The following is an 11,798-nucleotide window of genomic DNA, read 5'->3' as shown; positions in this document are numbered from 1 at the left end:
CTACACTTAATGGCAAACATTGCACTGGTCTGCTGGACTGAAATAAATAAACAATATTTTGTTGATTAAGCTTATGTATTCAGTCATTATTCAATGGTATACTAAATAAAAATACATGTAAAAAAAATACTTCTCATTGTTCTCATATGCAATTAAAATGTGATTCATTTCGATTAATTAATTACAAAGCCTCTAATTAATTAGATTAATTTTTTTAATCGAGTCCCGGCCCTAACAGATACTCAAAAAGTACTTAAGTACAGAACTCAAGTAAATGAGCCAAGTTACTGTCCACCTCTGGTTTCGTAGCACTATGATGTAAGAATGAAGCACAAGATTGTTTGCTGGGCCTGGTGTTTATAAAAGCTTTTCTTTGACTAACAAGGACGTTTTTAGCTCTGAAACTTCTGAAAGGATATTCTTATATTACCATGAGCTTTTATATATGAAAGTTGTTGGAGAAAGCTGTGAGAATGTCATTCGTTACAAAGTACAAAACCACAAACACCAGAACGACCAAGCAGCATGCCCATAATGCATTCAGAGCACTCTTTTTGTAATTAGAGGAATGCATGTAACTGTAACAGTGGTTTGTAAAGTCTTTTTTTATCAAAGGCAGTCATGTAAAACCCTCGGGTCTGGTCCCACAGCACTAAGCTGCCACTCAGAGCACCTGTTCTTATTCTGGACGTAATCTCACTTTAGCTCTACCTATATGCTCTTATGTCTGCAACAGAGAAGGCTTCCTATGTCATTCAATCCCAGGACCATGTCACTTATAATCCACAGTAATTGATTTCCATGTGTGTGTGTGTGTGTCAGGTCCCCCAGCCTCGTCTGAGTTTGTACTCAATGGCTTCTATGTAAACACACTATTACACAGATTAACATTTAAGGAAGTAGTTACATGTTTGTCTGAACGTCAACACAATCAAAACCAGATTACAATCTTAGGCCACAGTGTACTCAACTCCCTCACACACACAAAAAATACACCTGTTTCTTACCCCTGCATATTCATATTCACACATTGTGTGGTTTTGATGCCATTTGTGGCAGTATTTTCTTCTGACAGGAGACTGAAATGGCACACAGGAGAACAAAAATGTTTTTGGAGGCAGCATAGAAGAATCAGTGACAGATTAAAGAGTTAATCCTCTTGAGTATCTGTGGGTCCGACACCCCACGTCATGATGAATTCCTCTCAACACTGTGCAAGACAATAGAGGAAGAGTCACAGATATAGACCTCATGCTTCCAAGACAGGGCCACATACACAAAAGCACACACATATAGCCTGCTTTGTTTCGCTATCTTTGTGGGGACTCTCAGTTTTTATACTCTACACACTGTAAAGTATACTCCCTTACACTAAACATAAACCTATACCCATCACAAAACACTTTATGCTTTTTTACGTTTTCAAAAAAATGTTAATCCACACACACACACACACACACACACACACACACACACACACACACACACACACACAGAAAGGCATATAAACCTCACATCGCTTAACTTTCTAGGTATATTTATTCATGAAATAGCTGCAAGCACATGCAAAGTGCACCTGTCAAGTTACATTAGAATATTGTAAAGGTGCGTTAAATGTTGGCCTACTTACAACCACAAAAGTTTAGGTTATGTAAAAAAAAAAAAAAAACTGAGGTGCTCGATAACCTTATGTTAAATTAAATTAGACTGAAAGCAAATCAATGTCTTCTTGTGAGGGGTAGTCATACTTTTTTATATACGTCCTTTAGACATGAAATGGCATTTGCAACCCATTTTACATCTGTAATTGGACAAATGTGCTCTTTCGAGGATGTCAACAACAAAAATAAGCCTATAAACCCATTTAAAGTGGTTTAATACCCACTTTAATACCTTTTTGCTTTTTGTTATATTCCATATCTTGATAAAAGACAGATAGCTTAAACCATTTTACGATGGTTTGCTGGTCCATCGGCTGGTTTTAGAAGGATTTTGAGAGCTTTTCAGCTGGTTTGGTTAGGCTACCAGCTTGCCAGCCAGCTAAACCAGCTGAGTAACATCTTGGCAAATCTTGTGAGACAGGCTTAGAACAGCTTAAACCAGCAAACCATTTTAGCAGGGTATAAACCATACAGAGCCATCAATGGTTTTACCTGTGGTGGTTACTATGGTCTTCGTAAAAGCCACAGTTAAACTATGATTATGAGTAGGCTATGTGGTAAATAACTGCATAATACAATAAAAATGAACACAAAACAAACAAGAGGCTGATTATGATTTAAAAAATGTTTGCCCTTGAAAAGGATTAAGCATAAAGCATTTTGATCAAAGTTCCTAATTCCTAAATCCTTACCCCTAATTCGTTTGTAATGAAACGTCTATCTGGGAGCGCACGGATTCGTGGGCTCGCCTCTTTCCCCGCCTCTTCCTTTAACTGCTGGGGGGCGTATTCATCCGCGCACACACATACCGATTGACATCGCGCCGTTTTTATCTGCCTCACCAGCTCCGGTTTCCCCCCCGTTCAGCTTCAGCCTTTCCCCCCGTCAACTGCCGCCATGTTTTTTTCTGAGGCAGGATGACAGCAGAGAGTGAGCGCGGACGAAGACGGATATAAGACTGTAAACCGTCGAATTACAGCATTTTCCCCCTTACCAGGCGACTATTTTTTATTGCGGAATCCGAGGAACTCATTTCTCGGTAAATTTGCTAAAAACAATGACCTAATTGTAGTATTGTTTTGTTTTCTTATGGCGTAGGCACATTTCCTAATATATATCCTTTTTATTTCAGGATGGGAGGGGGTCCTCCCACATAAATATAAAATCCATAAATTATTCTTTCCTCCGTTTTGAAGTTTATACCATGAAACAGCAGAAAGTCAGACGCCTAACGTTATCTGAAGAAGAACCCATTCCTGCCTGCGCTTAACTACCTCCACCAGCGAGCGAACCTACAGGAATAACCAGACGAGTGATCTCTGCGTGATTGAGTGCTTTACCACGAGTCATATGCTGTCAAAACTTTGTTTCTTAAGCAAACTGAAGATAGAAAAACGACTTTTAATCTAATCTAAAGTGAAGATCCGTGAGAGCGCATTTCAAAGATGACGGGCAATATTCCTGTCGACATGGTAAGAATATACTCATTCTGTAAAGGGTTTAGTGGTGTATAATATATGGTAAAATATTGTAATGTTGCGTTCCTATTTATTTTGTTACTTATTTGTTTTCTGTTGTTACTAAAAAGTATTTATTTATTTTTTTAAAGATGATCAGTATCTGTTTATGGTAACTTCTTGAGATGCTGTTAATTATTCTTTAGATACTAATACTTAATACTAATATAATAAAAAAAAATAATACTTAGATACTAATACAGTCAGTAAGTAGTACATTCAGTTGTTACTAGAATAATACTGACAAATTGCGGTGACATTGTTTAGAACAGTTTGAGTAGTTAAACTAATATAATAATACTTTTACTGTATATTTGGTTGTGAACTAGTATAGTTATTTGCAACAATTGTAATGCATACTAGTTGGAAGTGGATATTTAAAAACTGAACCACAGATCCCTATTTAATTAAAAATGTGTTACTAGTATCGATGGATTAGTATAGCTGTCACTATTGGGATTCTGACTTAGTAGCAAAGGAATGTTAACTCAGTAGCCTACTACAAACCAAGAATGAAAAGTACTAGTGAAAAAAAACTACTAGTCATTCTTGGATTACGTACTAGTAAATTACCTGAAAAATAAGTACAAGTAACATAAAAATGGATAGGCCTCTAGTCCTTTTAAAGAATAAACATGTTAAAACAAATGTTTGTCAAAGATCAGAGAAGGTTAGCCTCATTGTTAGTCTCATTGTTGCTCTTCCAGATATATGAATCCAAGAAAGACATGAAGGACAGTATTATTAAACGCCTTTTGCTCTTTTGGCAATAACCCCATCAAAATTCCACCTCTATCAGGAAGGGCAGTAGTGTAAAGATATCCTATCAGATGGCTTACATAGTGCTGTTCTGACTGATAATGAGGAAGTGTGATCAGGGAGATTTGAAACAGTCACTGTTCTATTTGCACAACTAAAAATGTCTCGAAATATGAATCAAGGCGAATGATCACAACGAAACTCCAACATTAGAATCTAGATGATGTCATATAGGTTCTGTTTAATCCTCAATACATGCTTGTAGAATGACATTTCGAGCTTTGCACTGTGATGTAAGGCTGTAATAGATTGAGATAATATACCCGTGGGTGGTGTAGTGCTGCTACCTGCTAGTGTTCTCCAGTGTTAATCCAAGGACTTGGGGAATCTGCTTATCAACCATAAAATGCAGCCCTGATTTTCTATTAAAATTTTGAAACTAATATAAAAACAAAACGAACTGTAGCACTGTGTCTTAGTCAAGCGTGCTTTGTATATTCCAAACAGCTGATCTGGCTGTCAAACTCCAAAGATGCCAACGCTCTGACATGTCAGAGACTCTGTTTGATGTAATGTGCACTGAGGTCTGACGTGTTTGGCCTTTACAGTGCACATTGACTGTCCTTCTGTTTCTGCACTTGAGTAGCATTAAAATGTAAATCTGGCCCTCAGAAAGGCTTTTTTGGGCATACATTAAAAGAGTGACGCCACGTATTGTTAATTGCTTTAAGGGCAGAAATGTGAGCTGACCCTGATGATGACAATGCATCTCTTGACGTCTCTACAGGAAGAAAGGTTTTTCTCACATTATGCAAGCAGGGAACAAACCAGGAACAAAGTGTTATGCTATAGCCTGAATTCAGGCATTGATTATCTAAGATAGCTTTGAAAACCTTAAACATTCAAACCTCACAGGAAATACTTTTGTATGTATTTGCAAAGGAACGATAAAGATAATCCATCACTTGCTTTAAAATGAATCAAGGCTTTTTAATGCAGGAGTTGCCTGACGTTTTTCTACTTTGGGTTTAGGTGTCTATTTTTGGTCTCTCGGAGCAGCACAATGAGTTTTAGGATGAAATGTCCTCTCTGTGAAACTTTGAATCATTGTGTGGTCTCCAGCTGAGGGGCATTCAGTTGGGGGGTTGGGTTGTCAAACAATGGGAGTGTTTGTGTGTGTGTGTGCATACACATCTTGTGGGTGGGCATTTTAATGAATGGGCTTTTTTTGCAGAAAGCTCTCAGTGTTTCAAAGCAACGAGATGTTGTTGAAGCCTATAGGTGCTACATCAAATATGTTCTTTTAAAAGGGGTTACTTTGATCAGTTGTGGGACAGAGGTGTGAAGGAGAACTCAATAGTCCTGACGGTACTGTGTCACTTTGTGTGGTGTCATGTGGTATTGTGTCCTCTATGTGTAGGGGTGAATTAGGGGATACTATCAGGAGAAATGTCAAGGAGAGACCTCCCCTATGGCTATTTTTCACACACTTAAATAGTGTTGCTCAGCACTTTCAGAAGTTAAAATTATGTAAACAATAATTGAGGTGCTTGATAAACCTAGATTTTAAACATAATTAGTCTGTAAGCTAATACCATTTTGTTATTGTATTTATACTTTCTGTAGACGTGAATTGTGCAAATTGATGTGAAATTATTTGGATATCACTTTAGTATACATTAGAATGGTTGTGATTGTTGGGATGCACAATATATCAGCAACATATCATTATCTGAATAATAAATGATAATAATTTTTTTGATCTTATCCTTATATAACCGATAAGAAAATTGAACCAATATATTCAAGCCGATAGATAATGTATTATTTCCTTCAGCTGAGACACTTCAGACGCACTGCTTCAAATATGCTTCAAATATGATAGGAATCACTTAAAAAAAGGAAAATACAGTTATGGGCAACATGTGCAACGCAAGTCTGACATATAAGCTACATAAAATTATAATAAGAACACTGTAAAATAACAGTTTCCTCGCGTTTGTTGAGGGAGTTACACCTCCAGTCAAGTTCGCTTGTGCATTCGCATCTTTTTGTGCCATTGTAAGTTGTAATATTATATTTATTCAGTGTATAACTGATTAATCTAATATATGATGCATTTGGCTGACTTAATTAACGATCAGTAAAGCACATCATTACTTAGAACAAACAGAAATGCTCATCATTAATAACTGTTGGGACTGTCAAAAAAAACGTAATGAGAACATTTTTGTAATAAAATGTTGTGAATTCTCTGAGTTTAGTTGTGTTTCAGTGCACTGTTATGGGAAGAGCACGTCCACAACGCATTCAACCAAGCACGGTCAAGTTCGCGTGTGCATTCGCATAATTATTATAAGCATATGTCGTAATATTACGTTTTATGTAGTATAAACATCTGATTAATCACCTGTTAGTGATTTTGTGCCAATATAAGTTGCATTGTTATATTTATTTTGTAAATATCTGATTCTTCTCATATATGATAAGTTTAGTTGTTAATTAACCTGCTAAACGCTTCAGTTTAAGGTTGTTAATTTTCTTCAGATTCAGCACGCGCAGCTCAAACACCAGCGTTAATAGGGCTTGGGCGTCATGACGTCATTACTTGGCGTGGCGGCCATGTTGATGGCATCCTTTACTGCTACTCGGACTACTGCGCACTGTTTATAGACGTACTCACTCTCAATCGTGTGTCTTAATTTGATTATTTTGGCGTTATTTCAACTATGGTAAACCGTTGCTGCATTTTGGGGTGTAACAGCGCAACACATAATCACCATGGGAAATGTCGAAAATGGATTAACTTTCCACCGCTTTCATGCTTGGAGGCGCAACCACGGACAAGAAGTAATAACGATGTGCAAAAAGCAAGAATTGTCACACAATCAGATGTTTTTTTAGTGTTTATTTGCAAGTAGTGCAACCTGAGAACACAGAAATGTGGAATGCTTCAAGGTAAAAGGTTACAAATAAAAAATGAACACAGAAAACGGAGTGCAAGTTAACGGAGTGCACTTTATATAACGGAGTGCACTTTATATAACAATAATAAATACACTTTTTAAAAAAATAAATTATTTCAATACTATATAAGCAAATAAATAGGTATCTATAAAATAACAACAAAAGACACAGAAAATGGAGGAAGTGCAAATTATAAATATAGTAAACAATAACATTGCAATAACAAATAAAAACGGAGGCAGAGCAATTTCTTATATAACAAAAATAATAATAATAATACGTTTAAAATAATAATAAAATAATAAAAATATACGTTTCGGTTAGACTTTATTTCGATAGTCCACTTTAAACATTCTACTAACTATGTACGTTTTCAACAGCATGTCAACTAACACTAATTAGAGTATTAACCGTACTGTTAGTAGACTGGTAGGTTATGGTTATGTGTGTTGGGGTTCGGGTTAGTAGAATAAGTTGAATTGTAGTTGCAAAGTTACTTATAATCAGTAGAATGGCTGTTGGGGACCAACAAAATAAAGTTTTCGTCGTCGTCGGTGCTCCGCTCTTTCTTTGGAAATGCATGTGGCTCCAAAAGTTTAATAGTTCCGATTTTGTCTCTATAGCGGTCCCTGCCTTCCCTATTTAACGTATCCCTGTAAATTCCACATCCCTTTCAGGATTTTAACATGTTTTTTCTTTCTACCAACTCTGCTTCTCCTCATTCGACTTGCTGTATGTTTACATTCGCGAGGCCATCAACATGGCCGCGACGTCCCAGAATGCAACGCGGTGCCCAAGCCCTATTTGCAACAATAGACTAATATTAAAGATGTTTACTATTACTGTAATATTAAACATTTGTTTAATAATATTAATAATACATTATTAATTACGAGCACTTTTATTGTTCTCACATTAGTTTCATCACCAATATGGATTGATTAAAGCAATTTCCTTATTGTCCTTGCGGAGGCTATTTTATACATGGCACATGCATTTTGATTCTTTATATGCAGCCTAAGCTATGTTTGCATTAGTATTTTTAGTTTTTGTTAGGCAATATAATTTTTGGTAAGATTAAGGTCTCATTTGTGAATGCATTAACTAACACAAACAAACAGAGAGCAATAACCTTTGTTAATGTTAATAATGAAAAGTTGTTTATTAACAGTCCATTCACAGTGCAATTACCTAATGTTACTTAACCCTTTAACTGTCACCCCCGTTTTTGAGAATGGTCATGAAAATGCACTATCCAAACTTAAAAGGCTGTAATTCAAGAATGGTTTGGAATATAGACTTAAGTTTGGTCTTGATTTAAAGAAGACAATCAGCAGATTATTGCTGAAGTGAAAGCATTTCAAAATATGAAAGAATGAAAAAGTTATGGAAGTTTAAATTTACTGAAAATGAAAAATACAGTACTAAATATTTTTTATTTTATATAAAATATATATTTTACAAAAAAATGTTTTACTCTAAAATTACTATAAAATCAAAGGCATATGTCTAACCAAGTTGTGTTCCAAATTTGAAGTTGATATCACAAAAATTGAAGTCCCCATGAGATTTTGTTTAGGCGCTATACCAAAAATAGCCACCGGGTGTCATTCAATTTCCATTGATTGTTTTTTTGATGCATTTTCCTGTAAATTTCTGTCCAAATATCACTTCCATCACAAAACAGTCACCAAATATGGAACCTTGAGACTCAGACCTTTCCAATGATATGTGTTTTGTCAAGATTAGAAAAGATTTTGATTATAAAGTAGTTAAAATACATTCCGTAATATGAAACATGACACTGCCCACTAGGGGAGGAACCCGCTAGAAGAAATTAGAGTACCATTTCCATGGTAACGCAACGTCTGATTTCAAAACGGTTTTCACAGGATGAATTTTGAGTTCGTAAGCTTTCGAATGATACCTAATTTATGATAATTACTAAAATATATGATACGAAAAAAAGGCAATCAAATGCTAACAAAAAATAAACCTTTTTTTCTAATCAGGCTCTCAGAGTTTATCACAATTTAAATTTATCGGCCCATTGGTTATTGGCTTTCATAAAAAACATAAAAAGTCGCATTCTTTCTGTTTGCAAAATCAAACCAGGTTTGTCATCGAGACTTTTGCAAAATTATGTAACAAAGCTCAAATCAATAGAGCTCATCAGGGAACCAGAAAACAGAAGGACATGGCTGCACAAGTCACTCTCTTTTGAGGGTTTATTAGGCCATTATAACATCATTGCATTTCATGACAGACAGACCCTCTTCTGAACACAAACAGCCAGCCTGCTATAGAACAACAGGAGAAAGGTAGAGGAAAGGTAACGAAAAGTGTTTGCGTATGAGATGGAAAAGGTCTAGAAACCTAGCTCCTTATCATGGTATGAAACACAATGCAGTACGTGCCACGATTTCACATTTACAATTAAAACTGCTTGGACAGCGTGAGGGATAGACTCAGCATGTTGGCGTGGTATCAATTCAAACATCTCACACAGAAAAAGGTCATTTTCAGTGTTTACCTTTTTTTCTCTCTCTAATTTTTTCAACAATATAGGCCTATGTTTTAATTCAAAATGTTTCTCTTCATGGCTTCACAAATGTGCAGGGATGTCTGGGATCACTTGATAAAGTAATACAGTTGACAGTTGAATGCAACATGCGCAGTGCCAATCTGCCATATACGTAACATAATGGGAAACAATATAGAATGTTGAGAATTCTTTGTGCTGTATAGTTGCCCATGTCAGTGCGTTATTCGGAGAAAGCTGATAAAGTTCAAGTTCACTTGCATTTGTGTCCTTTTGTGCAGATGTAGTGTTACGTTTATGTTCTTTATCTAGGATATCTGATTAATCTTGTATAGGATGTCATATAGAACGGGCATTAGTTTTCTGCTGTTCATTCACTCTTCAGCTTCACCTCGTGCAGTTGCTCCTTTTAGATGTTTAGATGTTCGCAACAGTGTTTAATTAAAATATTTTCACTATAATCATGAAGGACACGGCCGGCATCCCACCCACCCACCCACGAGTGCACAAGTACTTGTTTTTAAGACCTAGCAGTACCCGAAATTAAAAATGGACAAAAATGGCCATACCTAGTTTAGACAACCTACTCTGAAATGGAATTGCTAAATCATATAGAAATTGATTTATTGTGAGAAAAAACATCACAATGCATTAATTTAGCACAGTCCTAAGATGAAGAACAACATAAAGACAGAGAGATTAAGCTCAAGTCTGTTTTGTTATCTGTTGTATCTATAGGTGTTTGTTTGAATAAATGTGACAAATATAACATGATGAGTTTGAATTGCATAAAATGAATCAGTCCAGAGAGTGCTTATGGGTCAGTAAGGGTTAAAAGGCTAAAGAGGGAGCGAGAGAGCAAGGAGGGGGAGGAAGTAGCTCAGACTCACTCAATAAAGGATCCTTTCAGTAGAGTGAGGAACAATTTACAACAGCTCTGTGAGAGAGGTGCTCACACACACACACACACACACACACACACACACACACACACACACACACACACACACACACACACACACACACACACACACACACACACACACACACACACACTGTCATGGAAAGTTAGAGTTATTCAACGTCATTTTGTGTAAATAGTGCTCAGTGGCTTATTATAAGTTGTTTTAACTTCTCTGCAGAGTTCTACATATTCATTACTGGATGTGAGTCAACATATATCTGTTTTTACATGTTTCCAAAGGTGGTTCTGTTCAAGTTTTGTGTGAGTTGGGCAGAGACTGGCTGCAAAGGGTTGTTCCACTGTAAACAGTGGCTCTCACTCGCCTTTATGACATCATTGCGCAAGCATCCTCTTGTAGTTTAGTGAAGTCACAGATTGAAATCTCAGGCCAGACTTCCCTTTTCCTAGAGGCCTCTTCATACCTTTCTCTCTTTCTCCTCCAAACCAAATGTTTTTTTCCTTCTGATCATAAGATGTGAGCCAATCAACATTCTGCCTTTGTTTTTAAAGATCACTTCTGAGGCAATTGCTGCAAACTATAGTTAAAACGTGCTGATATATGAATCATCAGAGCAATTGCAGAATATTTCTTTATTTTACCTTGTCAGTTCTTATCAAAATATCATAATTCAATCTTTCAGTGAAACGTCAGACATATATATGACTCCAAACTATTTGTAAACCCCGCCCCACTCTTAAAATCAACTGCAAGTTCACATTCAGATCTGCCTCTATCCATTCAACAACCAATGGATTGAACTGATGGTTCCTACATTGTTATACAGTCCTACATTTTTTCTTATAAATTATTTTGCAGTGCACTGAAATATGACATTTGTGTTTGCACAAATGAATCCTAAGTAAAGGGATTTTAATCAATACAGCTTTGTGAAAAAAATATCATCCACCGCTCAAAAACGAATAATAACAAATCACACATTGAAACTCAGAGAATGAAACATTCAGTTGAAAAATCTTTATTTACACATTCTATAATTTGTTCAGAACAAAAATGTGACAGTCAATGGAAACCAAAATGATCAACACACTGAGGATGGGATTCAAAATCCTATAAAATAAATCTGAGTTACAGGTTTATCCAAATTGCATGAAGTTGCTATTTATTATGCAAGTCAGTAGTGTGTATGGCTCCACATTCCTGTATGCACACACAACAATGTCTGGGCATGCTCCTGATGAGATGGCGGCCACCGCCCAGACCTGGATAAGGGCATCAATGAGCTCCTGTGCAGACTATGGTGCTACTTGGAGGCTTTGGATGCTCTGATACCTAATGTCCCAGAATTTCTCAATTGGATTCAGGTCAATGGCATCTATGCCTTTATCTAAAAGCTGCCAAAACAGTCTAGCCACATGAGGCTGGGAGG

At 36.4% G+C, this 11,798-nt stretch overlaps 1 protein-coding gene across 2 annotated transcripts in view; it reads left to right on the top strand.

The window, feature by feature from the left end:
* The first annotated feature begins 2,499 nt into the window (after positions 1-2,499).
* The window catches only part of ubl3a (ubiquitin-like 3a), a 33,356-nt gene continuing 24,057 nt past the window's right edge, over positions 2,500-11,798 (top strand). The window contains exons 1-2 of one of the 2 annotated variants that reach the window (XM_067432962.1): positions 2,500-2,700; positions 2,858-3,133. In XM_067432962.1, coding sequence (XP_067289063.1) covers positions 3,107-3,133 — 27 coding nt within the window. In that variant the 5' untranslated portion in view covers positions 2,500-2,700; positions 2,858-3,106. Of the gene's footprint in view, positions 2,701-2,793; positions 3,134-11,798 lie in introns of both variants that reach the window. The other variant, XM_067432961.1, reaches the window with a different exon arrangement.

The sequence above is a fragment of the Pseudorasbora parva genome, chromosome 23, assembly GCF_024679245.1.
Source record: "Pseudorasbora parva isolate DD20220531a chromosome 23, ASM2467924v1, whole genome shotgun sequence".
NCBI classification, from domain to species: Eukaryota; Metazoa; Chordata; class Actinopteri; order Cypriniformes; family Gobionidae; genus Pseudorasbora; species Pseudorasbora parva.
This window is presented reverse-complemented; position numbering and strand designations above follow the sequence as displayed.